Source organism: Lynx canadensis, chromosome E1 (assembly GCF_007474595.2).
Source record: "Lynx canadensis isolate LIC74 chromosome E1, mLynCan4.pri.v2, whole genome shotgun sequence".
In the NCBI taxonomy this organism is placed as follows: domain Eukaryota; kingdom Metazoa; phylum Chordata; class Mammalia; order Carnivora; family Felidae; genus Lynx; species Lynx canadensis.
The window spans coordinates 25,087,658-25,108,395 of NC_044316.2; the positions used below are offsets into that span (position 1 = coordinate 25,087,658).

General features: G+C 38.2%; 1 protein-coding gene across 10 annotated transcripts in view; it reads left to right on the forward strand.

The window, feature by feature from the left end:
• Positions 1-292: 292 nt before the first annotated feature.
• Positions 293-20,738, forward strand: part of BCAS3 (BCAS3 microtubule associated cell migration factor) — a 619,432-nt gene continuing 598,986 nt past the window's right edge. For 9 of the 10 annotated variants that reach the window (XM_030295988.1, XM_030295991.1, XM_030295990.1 and 6 more), the window contains exons 1-4: positions 293-390; positions 1,810-1,897; positions 4,919-4,973; positions 10,758-10,833. In XM_030295988.1, coding sequence (XP_030151848.1) covers positions 1,827-1,897; positions 4,919-4,973; positions 10,758-10,833 — 202 coding nt within the window. In that variant the 5' untranslated portion in view covers positions 293-390; positions 1,810-1,826. Of the gene's footprint in view, positions 391-1,809; positions 1,898-4,918; positions 4,974-10,757; positions 10,834-20,738 lie in introns of those variants that run through there. The other variant, XM_030295995.1, reaches the window with a different exon arrangement.

The following is a 20,738-nucleotide window of genomic DNA, read 5'->3' on the forward strand; positions in this document are numbered from 1 at the left end:
GAGGAGTCTGAGACCTAATTCCTTTTGACAAAGCCACGAAGGTGTGCTGTCTGCAAAGGAAAATAGACATGTCCGTAACTCTCCCTTCCTGCCTGCGTTCGCAACCGAACCTGACACCTCGGCTTCACCCAAACTTACATACTGTTTTGTTTTCCCTGGAGCCCCAGCGGATTGGATAAATTCAGGAGGCGGGTCCGCCTCTTTTCTACTTGCTGGTTGGCGAAGCTGACCTCCAAGGGCGGTGCCCGGCCGGAGCCAGTTTCCTTCTGGGATTGGCTAGAAAAGTAGTTCCGCTGAGGCGTGGTAGGAAGTGGTAGCCGTCAATCACGAGGGGAGACTCCAAACAGTGAGCCTTGAGCTGGAGAACAGCGTTTACCGGCGGGGCGGCCGGTGAGAGGGCTGGTGGGGCTGTGGCTTTGGGGAGGCTTGGCGAGAACGAGGTGCAAGCAGCGTGAGGGGAGAGGGCTTGACTGGTGTGGATTCGACGAGAGAGAGCTATCGAGATTGGAGGGGGAGGGGAAGAAGGGCAAGGGGCCAGAGGGCGGCCGGGGGCAGCGGTGGCTCCGCGTTGGAGGTTAAGTGGGTATCGCTGTTCGTGTCTTTCAGGAGAGTGGGGCCTGAGGGTCGTCCTCAGGAGACAGGGCCCTTATAGGACATTTCTTGGAAGGCTCTGTTTCGGGAAATGAAGGGTGGAATGGAAATGAGAGTGCTGAGGGGTTGGTGGTGAAGATACCTACCGAGGAAGGGGTACCTGGACTAGGTGGGGCAAAGGGTGTTTTTGTTGTAGCAGGTGAGACTCCTCGGTTTGGGAATTTTCAAATACGGTGAGAGAATGCTTCTTACTTAGAAGTGATGGTTTTAAGAGCTTTCAAGATTAGTTCCAGGTTGTGGACTTTCCTGAGCCCTGTAAGAGATCATTGATATTGCTGTCAATCCTCTTTTAGCCTTAACCAAGTACACTGTATGTTCTTAAAATCTACACAGTGATTCAGATACTTAATGACCATTCAAGGATCAAGATTCAGTGATGTGACAGGAAAGGACAAGGGGCTTCTAATGTCATATAGGTTTTTATTACTTACTTATTAAGGCTCTGGTGTTTAGGTTATAATAGTAAGGGGATTGACAAATCTGATTTAAAAACTCTTGTCAAATTATGATCATGCAATCCTTTTTTTATAGCTGTTACTGACGTAACGTTGTATTAGTTTCAGATGCACAACATAATTTGATTTGATATTTGTACATATCTTGAAATGATCACCACAATGTCTAGTTAACATCCATCACCAAACATAGTTACAATGTACAGTCTTGCTCATAGATTCCCAACAGTTTTAGTTGGAAGATATTACCTCACTGTTCCATTAAGTCTCCAAATAATGTGTTATGTGTATTTTCACTATCTCAATTTAAGATTTTAGTACATTTTAAAATTTTGGCACACAGAGATATCACATTTTTAAAAAATATTAAGTGGTCTTGTGCTAGACTCTCTATCTAGCACATCTTACCTTTCTAGTTTGTGTTAACAGTGGATGAGAGGGGCCAGAAAGAGTCTTAACTAGTTTTGGGGTTCTGAGGCTTAGTCCAAAAAAAAAAAAAAAACCTCTCACGATAATTAGAAAACTTCTTTATCTACTTCCTCTCCTAATCTTCCCCCTTTCTGGTATAATTGGAATTTCTGGGAAGGTTTCCTATATTTTAGGCATTTTTGATAAGGGATCTCTAGTGAGCAACCATAAACCTTTCCCTCTACCGCCAACAATAATGATCAGTTTTTTTCTATCTCTTCCATTCTGCAAACAGGTTTAGTGAATGAAGCTATGGCTACAGATTCTCCCAGAAGACCCAGTCGTTGTACTGGTGGAGTTGTGGTTCGCCCCCAGGCTGTCACGTAAGCAAATTTCAGTATAAGCCTAAAAGCTAAAGAAAATTTGCTCAGAATAGTAACTAACATTCAGGTTTCCTTTCTGAACGTTGATTACTTTTTAAATTTAATTAAGGCTTTATAGGATAATAAATATCGCCAAGGCCAAATAAAAGGAATAATGGGAGGGTCAAGTCGATGTAGTCACGTTTACAGAGTATGTCAAAAACATTGTACTAAATTCTAAGGAATGATCGTTTTTCCAACTCCAGGTTCAAAAATTGGTGGATCATTAATTCAGTGGATCAGGACCATTATTTAAAAAATGAAATAGCATATAATAGAAAATATAATTGGGAGTATTCTTTTGTGACACACACATGGATATTTTCATATGTATGTATATGTTCACCAGATCCTGATGTAAAATGTATCTCTTACTCTAAGTCTCAGTCAGAAAGTTTCAGAGTCAGTGTCATAAAGAGTACATTCTATATTTTAAGCATTCTTTGACAAAGCCTATTTATACTTTCTGGGAGCATATGATCTTTTTTTTTTTAATGTTTATTCACTTTTAGAGAGAGAGGGGGCACGCATGTTTGTGCACGTGAGCAAGGAGAAAGGCAGAAAAAGAAGAGAGAGAGAATGCCAAGTGGGCTCTGTGCTTGCTTGATCTCATGATCTCTGAGATCATGACCTGAGCCAAAATCAAGAGTTGGCATTTAACTGACTGAGCCACCCAGGCGCTCCTAGGAGCATATGATCTAACGTGGTTTTAAGATATGTTACTTGAGGGGCACCTGGGCTCAGTCTGTTAAGCATCCGACTTCGGCTCAGGTCATGATCTTACGGTTCATGAGTTCAAGCCCCGCATTGGACTCTGTGCTGACAGTTCTGAGCCTGGAGCCTGCTTCAGATTCTATGTCTCTCTCTCTCTCTCTCTCTCTCTCTCTCTCTCTCTCTCTCTGCCTCTCCCCTGCTTGCACTCTGTGTTTTTCTCTTTCTCTCTCAAAAATAAATAAACATTAAAAAAAGATATGTATACTTGAAATCACTATAATTAACAAAAAAGATGCCAGCACAACAGCATGAGAATTGAAAGGAGTATTCTAGTGGGAGTATTTAATGGGAATATTTTAGTATTTTAGATCCTAAAGGGTTTTATTAAGAAGCTAACATAATGTACTTTAAAGGCTGAATGGAGTTTAGAGAATTAGAATCAAAGGTACATTTTAGGCAAAGGGACTAGAGTGAACAGATATGGGTAAGGCAAGCTATTTTCGTAAATGGAATATAGGGAGGTTGACCTATATAAAGTAGGTTAGGGTGGACAATTAAGATCCTTCAGCATTTGGATGAGGTGAAACTTGTTTTCTACCTTTTAAAATGTTTATAAGGGAATGTTAATATTTTGTATTATTCCCTTGGGCAGTTTAGCATGTTACATAAAGATTGCCTTTTCAGACTAAGAAAAATATATGTATTTTACTATAATACTTCCTTTTTTTTCCTTCCTGTATTTCCTGGGGCCATATTTCTTTGCTAACTATGGGCCATGGAACAAGTTAAGCATGTTATTAGCTATGAATTAGGTACTATTTCAGTCTTCATTTTTTCCCCCTCCCTCTCAGCCTTTGTTTTATAGGTGAGAATACCAAAGCAGGGAGAAATTAAGTAAACTGCCCTTGGGAACAGCCAAGAAGGGGAACCTGGATAAAACCCAGGCGGTTTGTCTCCAGAGCCTGTGCACTTAGGCAGTATTGTATGTTGCATTACCATATTGGTATTCAACATATATTGCTTTTTTTTGTTAATTAAATACGTAATTTTAGTGTTTTTTTTTTTAAAAACAGTTTTTTATTTATTTGTGTTCTTTTAACAAATAATGCTCAAACATCCACTCCATGCCTAAAGTACTGGATTGTAGATTCTGGAGGTAGAAGGGAAAATGAGAGTTGGATTCCTTTCTGTACTAGAGTTTATATTCTAGTGGGAGGAACACTAAGTTACTATAGGCTTGAACACTACACAGTGTGCTATGATAGAGAATGATAGTAGGGAGTAGGACTTAGGCTGTCAGGAAGGGCCTCTCTGAGGAGGTAACACATAAGCTGGAGATATGAAAGGGATGGAAGAGTATGGGAAAGTTTCCTGACAGGAACAAAGCTGGTGTAAAGGTTTTGATTCAAGGAGCTTGGTCTATTTTAGGAATTGAAGTTGCAGGAGACTGAAGCAGAGTAAGTTAGGAGAGTGGCAGGAAAATAAGGTTGGAGAGGTAGGCCTAATCAAATTGTTTTTCTTTTTTTTTCTTTTTAGGCCTAATCAGTTTTGGTAGCTATCTAAGGCATACCGCTTTTTTATAGGATTTAGGATAACTCCTATGATTTTCTTTAAATGTAATTTTTCACATGAAATGAAATGAATTGATTTGGTATTTTGAAGAATTTTTTCCCACTTGCTGATATCCATATACTTCCTATTTAAAATATCTCAGTGACCCTAACAGTATCATTTTTCTTCACTTCTATGCATTGTAATATTTTCTCATGTCTTGTCTATTGCAAAAGTTCTGTGAGGATGTCTTAGTATCTCCTAATTTTGCAGCTGCAGCAAAATACAGATTCATTTTGCTGTATACAGGTAAGAGACTAGGTACGTAACCAATTTAAAGAAAAGGTCATGAAATACTGAGTCATCAGCAACAGTTTTTCTTGCTCTGGTAAATTCTTTTGCTTTGACTCAAGAGGAAGGTCCTGCCATAGCCTTGTGTCATCACTCTTTCAAATACAAGTTAGAATATCTGTGTCAAATTAAGAGAACATGACTTTTAAGAAGAGACAATGTTTAAAAATATTAAAATTTCATTTGCATTTCACTTAATAACATATTCAAAGAAACTAGAAAGCAGGGTTGCAGAACTATCAGTTGATGAGAGTTGGTTTTTTTTCTTTTTTCTTTTTTAAATATTTTAAGTGACTTTAGAAAGAACTTTTTCATGTTTTGTTTTAAGCTGTCAGGATAAATTTTATCCATTTCACCCCTTTCCAGGGAGCAGTCCTACATGGAAAGTGTTGTGACTTTTCTACAGGATGTTGTACCACAGGTAAGTGTCTGTGTAGTTTCAGAAATAGTATACCCCAGTAGTAGAACCATTGGCCAGGAAAGTTCTGAAATGTTCTCTTTCCTAAACTTGACACAGGTATCATCAACTTCACAAAGACTTTTGATGTTTTAGCATCCTGAGCATTGGTAGGGTAGAACCATACTTGTTAGTATTACATGTGCCTTAGTTTTGTGCTGACAGTGGCACAATTATCATTCCTCAGGACTTGCTCTCATAAACAGAATCAAGGTGAGACATTAGTTGAGAGATGGGACTTGGGACTCTCTAGTTGGGTTCTATTTCCAGCATCTTTGTCCTTGTTAAATGTTGCCTGTCTGAAGTGATTAATGCAAAGTATACATTTTGCATTTTATTAACTAGATATTATATTAACTAAATACTATACTGAACACAAATCTATATCTTTTTAATATTGAGCAGTATTTATATGCCAAGTAGAGTATACCTTGTTACTCTAACTTATACAGAGTTCCATCTATATAAATGTAACAATAAAGAATAAGAGCAGCCCTTCTGGGATCATATCTAGTGCAGTGTTGTCCAGACTTAACATAAATGTCACTTGGCTCATGTGTTAAAAATAATAATTTCCAGGCCCCTTTCCCAGAGAGTTTGACTCAGTGGAATTGAGGTGGCATCCAGTTTGAGCCTCTGGTGATTCTTGTGAAACAGTAGCTGTGGGAAGCACTGTTCCGTGGAACTACTGAAGGGAAAGTTATTTTCTCCTTGTGGTGATGTCAGTATTTCCTGACTGCAAGGGATCTGTAACTGCACTGTTCAGAAAAGGACATTCATAGATCCAGTGTCTCAGCTTTATGACCACATCCTAGAAAAGTCTAAAATCCAGATCTCAGTTATACTAAATAAATTGTATTTATCAAATAAATTAAAGTATTGGGGTATTGGTATTCCTTTATTATGTTCAGACAACTCTAATGGAAATAGGTCACAATGACAAGGTTCATAGGAGCATGTAAAGAATAACAAATGCTTGCGGTGCCTGGGTGGCTCAGTCAGTTGAGTGTCTGACCTTGGCTCAGGTCATGATCTCACAGTTTGTGAGTTCGAGCCCCACATCGGGCTGCTGCTATCAGCACAGAGCCCACTTCAGACCCTCTGTCCCTCTCTTTCGGCTCTTCCCCCACTTGTGCGTGCACTCGCTCGCTCGCTCTCTCTCAAAAATAAATAAAACATTAAAAAAACTTTTAAAAAAGGAATAATAAATGCTTTCCTTTTTTGAGGAACTTGGTTACTAAGGGAAGTAAAATTGCTAAAACAAGCATATCAGTAAGTGTTCTACATGATAGTACAGACTGAATGTGTAATTGCTAAGAGAATGCATAGCAGAGAAAGAGTGAGAGTCAAGTTCCAAAGGATATCAAAAGTAGCATTAGTTAAAATGAATGGAATGCTTGGGTATTTGATGTTGGAGGAGGCTGGCTACCTGGGTATGGTAGGCAAAGGAATTGCTGTGGCTGTAGAGTATCTTAGACTATGTACAGAAGACTAGTTCTAGAGAGCAACCTGGGACTGAAATCCAACCTGGGCTCTACAAACTGCTCTTTCTCTTAAGCCCTGAGCCCTGGCATGAAACTAGTTCCAAGGAAGGGGCGTTTAAAATTTTTTGTAATTTGCCTGCCCCTAGAGTGCCTCTTTATCACATTTTTACAAAGGCACCTTTTGTGTTAGTGGAAACCCTGCATGGCAAGCAGTTCTTGCTGGCTGGAGGAGAAAGGCTGTGGTCAGAGGCTTTGAGGGAATAGAGAGTTTGGTAGAGAAACAAGAATACCAGATTGAGTAATAGATTGACAAAAGGGGGTTCTTAAAACTGATAGGGTAAAAGTTCTGGAAGGTATAAGATTAATATAGTGTTTATGAGCATTACTACATTAGAAAGGGGATAATCTGTGCAATTGATTGTGAAGATTTGGATCAGAGTAGCAACTGTGGAGGTAAAGCTGTAGTCATGGATCTAAGAATTATAATGTTCATTCAAGAAATATGTAAGTCATTATTCTGTTTACTCTGGAAAGAAAGCAAAAATTCAGGCAGCAGACATTTACTTGAGCACCCACTATGGGACAGGCACTGTGTTACACTGAAGGGATATTTGGTGCTTCTCCTTAAGGCTTCATGGTCTTGTGTAGCAGTAGTTGGCAAACTTTCCCTCAAAGGGCCGGATAAGCTCTGCAGGTCATACAATATCTGTTGCATCTACTCAGTACTGCTTTTTATGTAAAGGAAAGGGCATGGCCATATTCAAATAAAATTTTATTTATGAACACAGGTGGTGGGCCAGATTTGGTGTTTGGTGACCTCTGGTCTTTTTTTCCCCATATTTAATCCAGAATCCCCCAGTGGTACTGTGCAGTCAACCATTTGGAAAAATTATGTTTTTTGCTGATGTTATGTTCCAACTGCTGTTCTGGAAATCGTCAAATTCATGGAGCCTAGAAATTATTCTCTGGGTTTCCAAATAGCCACAAAAGGGGGAAAATGTGTTGTTAGACTGGTATCAGCTTCTGCAGCTGTTACAGATAGAATGAATTACCATTGTGTTCAGCAGATGTCATTGATGCCTTGTAGATGCCCTTAGCTGTGCTGTTTGATCTAATAATTGTACTTATGAAAATTTATTAAAAAATAATTCAGCAAGGAAAAAGTTAAAGCTCAGAATTTTTCATTTCAGTGTTTGTGTGTGAAAGTTCTACATTTTCAGTGTAAAAAATTGTAGCCAGCCCAGGGGTGACTGGGTGGCTCAGTCTTACTTAAGCGTCTTAACTTTGGCTCAGGTCATGATCTCATGGTCTGTGAATTTGAGCCCCGCAACGGGCTCTGTGCTGACAGCTCAGAGCCTGGAGCCTGCTTCGGATTCTGTGTCTGCCTCTCTCTTTGCCTCTTCCCAACTTGTTCTCTCTCTCAAAAATAAATAAAACTTAAAAAAACTTAAAAAAAATTATAGCCAGCCCAAATGTCAATAGCAGTCAAACAAATTATGGTACGTTATCCCTATAGAATAATTTGCGGTAATTAACAATTATACTTTTTGGCAAAAGGGAGGTTATTTCTGTATGGTAAAAGAAACAAAACATATACATACAACAAAACAATACAACATACCTACAATGGCTGTAACTATGTCTTTTAAAGTTCAACAATAACCTTATGCTTATGAATGGGTATATGTGGTAGAAACCTGGTAAGGAATAAAAGGGAAAATAACGAAATACTGTAAATAATGGGGTGGAAGTTTTGATTCTAAATAAGAGGACTAGAGTAATTGCATCTTGGTTGAAGAAGGAGAGCTAATAATCAGTGCTCGGCAGGAGACTTTTGTGTGGTACGTTGATATTGACCTCCATTAAGGTAGCAAGTGAAAGCTGGATGGGCACTGGGTGAGTATGTGCCTCACTAAGAATAAAATACCTACACATGGGCAAGAGATATCATAAGCTAAGAGGCAAAATGACATGATGTCACATGCCTTCTTTGTGCAGACCTGCAGGAAGGCACACAGGAAACAGCACTCAGATGCCTCAGCTTCACATTTTTTTCAAGAATGCTTAGTAAAGAACACCATGTCTGCTAAGGAGAGAGGAGAACTTGAAGACATAGCAAAAGTAGACAAGGCTTGTTTTGAAAGTCTTATTTTCCCCTGAAGGGGAAAGAAAAGTTCAAGAATCCCAGTACACTGAAAGACCTCATTCAACTTTGTTTTGTTCTGCATATCACTCAGAAATCAAAGGAGAACATCTTGCAAATGTTGCAGAGGAATTGAGAGAATGTTGAATAATGCTGCAGGTGATAAATCTGCTAAACTGAAGAAAATTCTGAAAAATGTTACTGCTTTACCAGATGAAAGGAGAGCGTGATGTGGGGAGAAAAAGTTGTCTTAAATGCACTGTGCTATTCCAGATTGGATCCTGGAACTGAGAAAGAACATTAGTGGAAAAACTGATGAAATCCAAATGAAGTGTGGGGCTTAATTAATAGTAATGCATCACTGTCAGTGTCCTAGTTTTGAGAAATGTTCCATGGTAAAGTCAGATTTGATTAGATAGTTAACATTAGGGGAAACTGGTTGAGGGATATATGAGAACTTTGTACTGTATGTAATAATCTAAAATTATTCCAAAATAAAAAGTTTATTTTTACAAAAGATTTTAAGCATGAAAAGAAAGAGGAAGGAGGTGAGGATGAGGCAGTTGAAGATAAAGTTGATAAATTAGATATAGTGCAGGTTTTCTCCTCTTCTTCAAAGGAATTAACTACTCTATACACATCTCACTTTTTTTTTAAAGGCAATGAGATTTGTAAGGATTTGTAAGATAATTTCTTTTACATAGTAAATTTATTAAAGTAATTTTGTCTTTTAGTAGTATTTTCAATGTAGATAATTTTTTTTGAGAGAGCGTGCATGTGTGTGTGTGTGTGTGTGTGTGTTTGCGTGTGAGTGTGTGCACTAGCAGGGGCAGAGAGAATCTCAAGCAGCCTCCATGGCCGGTGTGAGCCCAATGCCGGGCTGTGTCTTACCACTGAGATCATGATCTGAGCCAAAATCAAGAGTCAGATGCTTAATCGACTGAGCCACCCAGGCACCCAATGTAGATACTTTTCAGTTATCATACAAGGTACAAGGGCTGTAAACTGGCATGGAAATTTAAAGTGGGTCGAGTATAACACAAATTATATGCAGGTTGGTAGTTTTTATATGCTTTTGGTACAGTTTATATTAAATAATTATTTTGTGAACTGGGTACCACTTTATAATTGAAAATGTTGCAGGCCTTTTGTTGACATTCTAAATGCTTATAAATATATACAATTTTTAAACATTTTAAAATGGAAACATTTGCTTTATGCAGCAATGACTCCCTTTAAATATGGATGGACACCGTTGACACTTATGATTTCATGGCAGCTAAGCTTATCTTTGTGAACTTTGCTGGCCTGCAGAAACCAGCTAATAGGTTGGGTCTAGAAGCCAGATAAGAGACTTTAAAAGTTTAATACTGTACTTTTTTATTCACCCCCAACTCTGGCTCTTGTCTTCTACCTGGAACTGGAGGCAAGCAGAAAGTAATATGTTAGAAAATTCTAGGTAGAGTGTAGTTACATGATCATAAACACCTGAGACTAAATAGATACGTGTGGTAGTTTTGTTTTTTCTTCTTTTTTTTTTAAATTTTTTTTAACATTTATTTATTTTTGAGAGACAGAGAGAGAGACAAAGTGCAAGTGGGGGAGGGGTAGAGAGAGAAGGTGACACAGAATCCGAAGCAGGCTCTGGGCTCTGAGCAAGCTGTCAGCACAGAGCTCAATATGGGGCTCAAACCCACGAACCATGAGATCATGACCTGAGCTAAAGTCAGATGTTCAACTGACTGAGCCACCCAGGTGCCCCAATTTTGTTTGTTTCTTAAGCCTTCTTATTTGTTGATCAATATAGGGGGTGATGTAGGTTTTTGAGTGCCTTTCAGTTATAGTGATGTTTCCTAATAGACTATGATCATTGTATTTTAGGTTTCTGCAATTCTTTAGTAAGTTAAAACCCCTTTTCTTGGCCAAGGTTATCACAGTTCTATATAACTTTCTTTGGGAGTAAAGATATTACAAAATGTGCTAGTTCCTAAGATGTTGGAACATCTTGGTGAAGTTGGAAAGAGGTAAGATTGGCTTTATTTAAGTTACTTTTTGTCTTGAACATCTATAATACTATACCTGTAAAACATTTTTATTCAAACATTTCTATTTACTATGCAGGCTTACAGTGGAACACCTCTGACAGAAGAAAAGGAGAAAATAGTCTGGGTCAGATTTGAAAATGCAGATTTAAATGGTATGGTTTTAACTTTTTTGGAACATATGAATTAAATGTTTGTTGGAGGATGACCTAATTCTAAAAAGAGAACTCTTACTTTAGATTACTTTCTCTACAGTAAGTTTTTAGTTTTCAAACGAAATTTATTTTTAGTTGAAAAAGTAACGTAACCACACTATGGAAACTTCATTAGAACTTGTACAAGTCTTTAAAAAGTTTTTTTTTATGTTTGGTTATTTTTGAGAGACAGAGAGAGACAGCATGAGTGGGGGAGGAGCAGAGAGAGAGGGAGACACAGAATCCGAAGCAGGCTCCAGGCTCTGAGCTGTCAGCACAGAGCCCGATGGGTTTGGACTCACGAACAGTAAGATCATGACCTGAGCCGAGGTTGGACACTTAACCGACTGAGCCACACAGGCGCCCCTGTATTGTACAAGTCTTAAAGTAACTGTAACATATGGTGCCTAGCCTTAAGCTTTAGGACATAAAGATTTCTTAGAGAAGTTAATGTTTGATCAGTTGTATAGGATTTATAACTGCACACTTATCATTACTGTTGAACTTTTTAGACTTTTAACATTTTTTTCTGGACAGGATTTATGTCTGGGTTGGCTCTTTTGTTCTCAGATACATTCCTGCATTCCATTTCTTTGCTCCATCCTGCTCCCTTGCAAGGTGGCTGCCCATTGTCTTTTTCCCATGATACCATGTCTGTTGTCTTCTGCTGAGTTTGGGAGGCATTGGTGAGAAATTGAATGAGAGGATGGGAGAAAGGGAAGAGTATTATTCCTTCTCCTCTCTCTGTTAGTGACTGCATTTCCTCTGTCATTCTAGCTTCTTCCAGGCAGTTCCATTGGTGTTCCAGTTTTTGCCAGATGACCCAGCATCCTATACTCTCTGTCTCCCTAGCCTAGGGGTGGTAATGGTTTCCTACTGTTGTTGATACAATAGGCAGCCTCAAAGTTCCTTTTTTAGTCTCTCAGCTATTCTGTCGTCTGTAACCAGTTGTCTTTATTAAATTCTCAGTTATGAACACACTGAATTATTTTCATTTCCTAGTGGGTCTTTGACCGATATCATACTCTTGAGTCTTCATCTCCTCTAAGACTTTGAAAATGTGATGCTGTATTTTTTTTTTCTTTAAGCTACTGTCCAGGAGAGAGAGGCTAAGTAGCACTTCTGAAAATTGTTTTTTTTTTTTTTTTTTTGCATTTTGGATTCTTTATTAGCTCATTCATTCAAATAATAGCAACTTGTTGGGCTCTCTTTGTGGGAAATAAAAATTCATTTGTATGGGTAATTATTTATGACTTATAAACTTTTCCTACTATGTTTACCTTTGAAAGCTTATATCTTTGATTTTCTTTCTTTTTATGACTGTTAAATTGCCTTGTTTACTAGTGTATCCTTCCTTCTTTTTTCCTTTCCTTCATTAATAACTAGGTAACTATTCATCTTTTGTTTTCTATCTTTTCCTCTTGAATTCAGACTCTTCTTTTCTGGAAGTATATTTTGTTTTGTGGATGTCAGAAAGTATTAGAGAGCTCTCTCTCTCTCTTTCTTTTTTCTTTTTTTTTAAGATTTTATTCTTAAGTAATCTCTGCTTCCAGTGTGGGGGTCAAAGCCACAACCCTGAGATCAAGAGTTGTATGCCCCATTGACTGAGCCAGCCAGGCTTAGCATTAGAGCTCTTTCTTTCTTTCTTTCTTTCTTTCTTTCTTTCTTTCTTTCTTTCTTTCTTTCTTTCTTTCTTTCTTTCCTTTTTTTTTTTTTTTAAATGTTTATTCTTGAAGAAGAGACAGAATTCAGGCAGGAGAGAGTCAGAGAGACACAGAATCCAAAGCAGGCTCCAGGCTCTGAATGGTCAGCATAGAACCTGATGTGGGGCTTGAACCCACAAACTGTGAGATCATGACCTGAGCCAAAGTTGGATGCTTAACTGACTGAGCCACCCAGGTGCCCCTAGAGAACTTACTTACCTTAATAACAAAGCAAATGGTTGTCATCTTGGAAATATTAGTGCCAGATGGTAGCAATAGCTTGTTATACAACATACGTGAAATATTAAAAATAATTTTTAGGGGCGCCTGGGTGGCGCAGTCGGTTAAGCGTCCGACTTCAGCCAGGTCACGATCTCGCGGTCTGTGAGTTCGAGCCCCGCGTCAGGCTCTGGGCTGATGGCTCAGAGCCTGGAGCCTGTTTCCGATTCTGTGTCTCCCTCTCTCTCTGCCCTTCCCCCGTTCATGCTCTGTCTCTCTCTGTCCCAAAAATAAATAAACGTTGGAAAAAAAAATAATTTTTATTTTTTTTATTTTTTAACTTTTATTATTATTATTTTTTAAATGTTTATTTTTGAGGGAGAGAGACAGAGTGAGAGCAGGAGAGGCAGAGAGAGAGAGGGAGACACAGAATCCGAAGCAGGCTCCAGGCTCTGAGCTGTCGGTATAGAGCCTGACACGGGGCTTGAACTCACGAGCTGTGAGATCATGACCTGAGCCTAAGTTGGACGCTTAACTGACTGAGCCATCCAGGTGCCCCTTAGCTTTTAATTATTTTTTTAATTTAAATCCAAGTTAGTCAACATATAGTGTAATAATAATTTCAGGAATAGAATTTAGTGATTAATCACTTACATATAACACCCAGTGCTCATTCCAACAAGTGTCCTCCTTATTGCCCCCACCCCTTTAGTCCTTCCCCCTACCCAACACCCTGCCAGCAACCCTCAGTTTATTCTCTGTATTTAAGAGTCTCTTATATTTTGTTCCCCACTCTGTTTTTTTTTTTTTTTTAATTTTTTTTTCAACGTTTATTTATTTTTGGGACAGAGAGAGACAGAGCATGAACGGGGGAGGGGCAGAGAGAGAGGGAGACACAGAATCGGAAACAGGCTCCAGGCTCTGAGCCATCAGCCCAGAGCCTGACGCGGGGCTCGAACTCACGGACCGCGAGATCGTGACCTGGCTGAAGTCGGACGCTTAACCGACTGTGCCACCCAGGCGCCCCTCTGTTTTTGTTTTAATTTTTTAATGTTTATTTATTTTTGAGAGAGAGAGAGAGAGAGAGTGAGTATGAGAGGCAGAGGAGCAGAGAGAGGAGACACAGAATCCGAAGCATTGCTCCAGGCTTTGAGCTGTCAGCACAGAGCCCGACGTGGGGCTTGAACTCATGGACTGCGAGATCATGACCTGAGCCGAGGTCGGACACTTAACTGACTGAACCACCCAGGCGCCCCTGTCCCCCACCCTGTTTTTATATTATTTTTGCTTCCCTTCCCTTATGTTCATCTATTTTTTATCTTAAGTTCTACCTGAGTGAAATCGTCTATTTGTGTTTCTCTGACTGACTTGTTTCATTTAGCATAATATGCTCTAGTTCCATACATGTTCAGATGGCAAGATTTCATTCTTTTTGATTGTCGAGTAATATTCCATTATACGTGTGTGTGTGTGTGTGTGTGTGTGTGTGTGTGTGTGTGTGTATATATATATATATATGTCACATCTTTTTTTTTTAAAATTTTTTTTAACGTTTATTTATTTTTGAGACAGAGAGAGAGGGAGCATGAACGGGGGAGGGTCAGAGAGAGAGGGAGACACAGAATCTGAAACAGGCTCCAGGCTCTGAGTGGTCAGCACAGAGCCCGACGTGGGGCTCGAACTCACAGACTGTGAGATCATGACCTGAGCCAAAGTCGGCCGCTTAACTGACTGAGCCACCCAGGCGCCCCTGTCACATCTTCTTTATCCATTCATCAGTGGATGGACATTTGGACTTTTTCCATACTTGGCTGTTGTCGATAGTGCTGCTATAAACATTGGGGTGCATGTGGCCCTTTGAATCAGCACTCCTGTATCCTATGGTTAAATAACTAGTAGTGTAATTGCTGGATTGTAGGGTGGTTCTATTTTAAATTTTTTGAGGAACCTCCATACTGTCTTCCAGAGTGGCTGCACCAGTTGCATTCCCATCAGCAGTGCAAAAGGGTTTCTCTTTCTCCACATCTTTGCCACCATCTGTTGTTGCCTGAGTTGTTAATGTTAGCCATTCTCACAAGTGTGAGGTGGTGTCTCATTGTGGTTTTTATTTATATTTCCCTGATAATTAGTGATGTTGAGCATTTTTTCATGTGTCAGCCATGTGGATGCCTTCTTTGGAAAAGTGTCTATTCATGTCTTTTGCCCATTTCTTCACTGGATTGTTTGTTTTTTGGGTGTTACACTTGATAAGTTCTTTATAGATTTTGGATACTAACCCTTTATCCTATATGTCGTTTGCAAATATCTTCTCCTATTCCATTGGTTGCCTCTTAGTTTTGTTGATTGTTAGCTTAGTTGTGCAGAAGCTTTTTATCTTGATGAAGTCCCAATAGTTGATTTTTGCTTTTGTTTCCCTTGCCTCTGGAGACATGTCAAGTAAGAAGTTGCTGTGGCTGAGGTTAAAGAGGTTGTTGCCTATTTTCTCCTCTAGGATTTTGATGGCTTCCTGTCTTACATTTATGTCTTTCATCTATTTTGAGTTTATTTTTGTGTGTGGTGTAAGAAAGTGGTCCAGGTTCATTCTTCTGCATGTTGCTGTCCAGTTTTCCCAGCACCGTTTGCTGAAGAGACTATCTTTTCCATTGGATATTCTTTCCTGCTTTGTCAAAGATTAGTTGGCCATTCATTTGTGGGCCCATTTCTGGGTTTTCTTTTCTGTTCCATTGATCTGTATATCTGTTCTTGTGCCAGTACCATACTGTCTTGATGATTACAGCTTTGTAATACAGCTTGACATCCAGGATTGTGATGCCTCCTGCTTTGGTTTTCTTTTTTCAGGATTGCTTTGGCTATTGGGGTCTTTTCTGGTTCCATCTAAATTTAGGATTGTTTGTTCTAGCTCTGTGAAGAATGCTGGTGTTATTTTGATAGGGATTACTGAAAATAATTTTTAAAGGCATAGGTTCATGTCCACAACAAAAAACAAAATGATTTTAATATCGCAAAATTAACATTTAGAAAATGTCAAAATAATCTTTACCTAAGCATGGTTTCTGTTGTTTTGTTTTTGTTTTTGTTTTGTTTTTAAATAGTGAGTAAGAATTGCTGGCATAATATTCCATAAAGCCTTTGCTTTATTGAAGTAAAATGCACCTGGAAATGTAGATGGGTCTTGCTTGAAAATTATTTTAGTCTGTGTGTGCTATTGAACTTACAGTAGTTGTTTTATTTTTATTTATTTATTTATTTTTCAGAAGGTTATCTTTTGGTTTTATTGATTGTTTCCTCTGCTGTACAGAAGCTTTTTAAAATTTTTTTTTTTTTCAATGTTTATTTATTTTTGGGACAGAGAGAGACAGAGCATGAACGGGGGAGGGGCAGAGAGAGAGGGAGACACAGAATCAGAAACAGGCTCCAGGCTCCGAGCCATCAGCCCAGAGCCTGACGCGGGGCTCGAACTCACGGACCGCGAGATCGTGACCTGGCTGAAGTCGGACGCTTAACCGACTGCGCCACCCAGGCGCCCCTGTACAGAAGCTTTTTAAAAAATATAGTCCAAATAGTTTATTTTTGCTTTTGTTTCCCTTGCCTTAGGAAATGTATCTAGAAAAGTGTTGTTACAGCTGATATCCAAGAAATTACTACCTGTGCTCTCTTCTAGGATATTTATGGTTTCAGGTATCACGTTTAGAATACAGAGCTTTCACCTCTTTGGTTAAGTTTATTTCTAGGTATTTTGTTATTTTTGATATAATCATAAGTAGGACTGCCTTCACAATTTGTCTTTATGTTCCTTTATTGTTAATGTATAGAAGTGCAACAGATTTCTATACACTGATTTTGTATCCTGTGACCTTACTGAATTCACTTATGAAGTGTGAATTCACTTACTGAATTCACAGAAACTTGTAGTTTTTTGGTGGAGTCTTTTAGGGTGTTTTTTTTTTAATATTTTATTTTATTTCATTTCATTTCATTTCATTTCATTTCATTTCATTTCATTTCATTTCAGTCATTTACATCCAAATTAGTTAGCATATAGTACAACAATGATTTCAGGAGTAGATTCCTTAATGCCCCTTACCCATTTAGCCCATCCCTCCTCCCACAGTCCAGCAACCTTCTGTTTGTTCCCCATATTTAAGAGTCTCTTACGTTTTGTCCCCCTCCCTGTTTTTATATCATTTTTGCTTCCCTTCCCTTATGTTCATTCATCTGTACTGTGTCTTAAAGTCCTCATATGAGTGAAGTCATATGTTATTTGTCTTTCTCTGATTAATTTCACTTAGCATAATAACCTCTAGTTCCATCCACGTAGTTAGAAATGGCAAGATTTCATTCTTTTTGATTGCCAAGTAATACTCCATTGTATGTATGTGTGTGTATATATATATGTATGTACATATAGAATATGTATAGAATATGTATATGAATAGATATTATCTATCTATTCATCCATCGTTGGACATTTGGGCTCTTTCCATACTTTGGCTATTGTTGATAGTGCTGCTATAAACATTGGGGTGTATGTGTCACTTCGAAACGGCACACCTGTATCCCTTGGAAAAATACCTGGTAGTACAATTGCTGGGTTGTAGGGTAGTTTTATTTTTAATTTTTGGAGGAAACTCCATACTGTTTTCCAGAGTGGCTGCACCAGTTTGCATTCCCACCAGCAGTATTAGAGGGTTCTCCTTTCTCCACATCCTCACCAACACCTGTTGTTTCTTGTGTTGTTAATGTTAGCCATTCTGACAGGTTTGAAGTGGTATCTCATTGTGGTTTTGATTTATATTTCCCTGATGATGAGTGATGTGGAGCATCTTTTCATGTGTCTCTTGGCCATCTGGATACCTTCCTTGGAAGAATGTCTCTTCATGTCTTCTGTCCATTTCTTCCCTGGATTATTTGTTTTTTGGCCATTGAGTTTGATAAGTTCTTTATAGATTTTGGATACTAAGCTTTTATCCAGTACATCATTTGCAAATATCTTCTCCCATTCCATAGGCTGCCTGTTAATTTTGTTGATTGTTTGCTCTGCAGAAGCTTTTTATCTTGATGAAATCCCTATAGTTCATTTTTGCTTTTGTTTCCCATGCCTCTGGAGACATGTCAATAAGAAGTTGCCACGGCCGATATTAGAGAGATTGCTTCCTGTGTTGTCCTCTAGGATTTTTCTGGTTTTCTGTCTTACATTTAGGTCTTTCATCCATTTTTTAATTTATTTTTGTGTATGGTGTAATAAAGTTGTCCAGTGTCATTCTCTTGCATGTTGCTGTCCAGTTTTTCCCACACCATTTGTTGAAGAGACTGTCTTTTTTTCCCTTGGATATTTTTTCCTGCTTTGTTGAAGATCAATTGACCATTTAGTTGTGGGTCCATTTCTGGGTTTTCTGTTGTGTTGCATTGATCTGTATATCTGTTTTTGTGCCAGTACCATACTGTCTTGATGACTGCAGCTTTGTATTATAGCTTGAGGTCTGGAATTGCGATGCCTCCAGGTTTGTTTTTCTTTTTAAAAGTTGCTTTGGCTATTTGGAGCCTTTTCTGGTTCCATCCAAATTTAAGATTGTTCTAGTCCTGTGAAAAATGCTGGTGGTAATTTGATATGGATTGCATTAAATGGCTAGATTGCTTTGGGTAGTGTAGACATTTTAACAATATTTGTTCTTCCGACCTATGAGCATGGAATGTTTTTCCATTTCTTTGTGTCATCTGCGATTTCTTTCATAAGTGTTCTATAGTTTTCAGAGTACAGACCTTTTACCTTTTTGGTTAGGTTTATTCCTAGCTATCTTACGTTTTTTTGGTGCAATTTTAAATGGGATCAATTCCTTGATTTTGTTTTCTGCTCCTTCATTATTGGTGTATAGAAATGCAACAGAATGTACATTGAGTTTATATCCTATGACTTCGCTGAATTTGTGTATCAGTTCTAGCAATTTTTTGGTGGAGTCTTTAGGGTTTTCTGCATAGAGTATCATGTTGTCTATGAATAGTGAAAGTTTGACTCCTTTCAATTCCATTTGGATGCCTTTTGTTTCTTTTTGTTTTTCTGATTGTTGAGGCTAGGACTTGAAATTTTATGTTGAGCAACAGTGGTAAGAGTGGACATCCCTGTCTTGTTCCTGACCATAGAGGAAAAGCTTTCAGTTTTTCCCCATTGAGAATATTAGCTAAGGGTCTTTTGTATATGGCCTTTATGATGTTGAGGTGTTTCCTCTATCCCTACTTTGGTGAAGGTTTTTATCAAGAATTGATGCTGTATTTGGTCAAATACTTTTTCTGCATCTGTTGAGAGATTATATGGTTCTTATCCTTTCTTTCATTAATGTGGCATATCACATTGATTTATGAATATTGAAGCACTCCTGCAGTCCAAGAATTGTGGTGAATAATTCTTTTAATGTACTGTTGGATTTGATTTACTAGTATCTTTTTGAGAATTTTTGCGTCCATGTTCATCAGGGATATTGGCGTGTAATTCTCCATTTTAGTGGGATCTTTGTCTTGTTTTGGAATCAAGGTAATGCTCGCCTCATAGAATGAGTTTGGAAGTTTTCCTCCCATTTCTATTTTATGGATCAGTTTGAGAAGAATAGGTATATTAACTCTTCTTTAAATGTTTGGTTTAAATGTCTGGTAGAATTCCCCTGGGAAGTCATCTGGCCCTGGACTTTTTTTGTTGGGAGATTTTTTATTACTGATTCAATTTGTTTGCTGATTTTGAGTCTGTTCAAATTTTCTATTTCTTCCTGTTTCAGTTTTGGTAGTTTGTATGTTTCTAGGAATTTATCCATTTCTTCCAGATTACCGTTTGTTGGCATATAATTTTTCATAATATGCTCTTATAATTGTTTGTTTTTCTGTGGTGTTGGTTGTGATCTCTCCTCTTTAATTTGTGATTTTATTTATTTGAGGCCCTTATCTTTTCTTTTTGGTAAGTCTGGCTAGGGATATATCAGTTTTATTATTTCTTTCAGAAAACCAGCTTTTAGTTTCATTGGTCTGTTCTGTTTCTTGTTTTGTTTTGTTTGTCTGTTTCTATGTCATTTATTTCTGCTCTAATCTTTATTGTTTCCCTTCTGCTGGCTTTAGGCTTTATTTGCTGTTCCTTTTCTACCTCCTCTACGTGTTAGATTAGGTTGTGAATTTGAGACTTTTCTTGCTTCTTGAGGTAGGCCTCTATTATAATATACTTCCCTCTTATGATTGCCTTTGCTTCATCCCAAAGGTTCTGGACTGTTATATTTTTATTTTCATTTTCTTCCATGTATTTTTTTTATTTTTTCTTTAATTTCCTGGTTAACTCAATGATTCCATAGTAGGGTGTTCTTTAGCCTCCATGTATTTATTGTCTTTCCAAATTTTTCTTGTGGTTGACTTCAAGTTTCATAGTGGTGTGGTCTGAAAGTATACACGATATGATCTCAGTCTTTTTGTACTTGTTGAGGACTGATTTGTGACCAAATATGTGATCTATTCAGGAGAGTGTTCCATGTGCACTCAAAAAGAATGTGTGTTCTGCTGCTTTATGATGAAATGTTGTGAATATATCTCTTAAGTCAGTCTGGTCCAGTGTGCCATTCAGAGTCTTGCAGAATAATTTAGAAGGTTATTAGCTGTCTATAGATTTAAATTATTTTATATTATCAAAGAAACTCTATTAGCTATTAATTAAATTAAAAGTTACAGTGTTCTAATTGAAAATTCTGCTCTGGTGGTTGCTTTCTCCTCCTTTCATCAGGCCTGGAAGCTCTGCTTTTTAGTTTGGAATGATAAGAGTGGTACCAGTTGGCCCTTTGTCTCCGGATTGCAGCCCGTTTCATTATGACTTATCATGGTTGGGGGTTGAGTAGTTGACGACTGACAGAAGATAATTCTAAGGAACATGGCTTATTGGGACTCTATAATCCTGGGTTTTCCTAGGTGTCTCCATTCTTA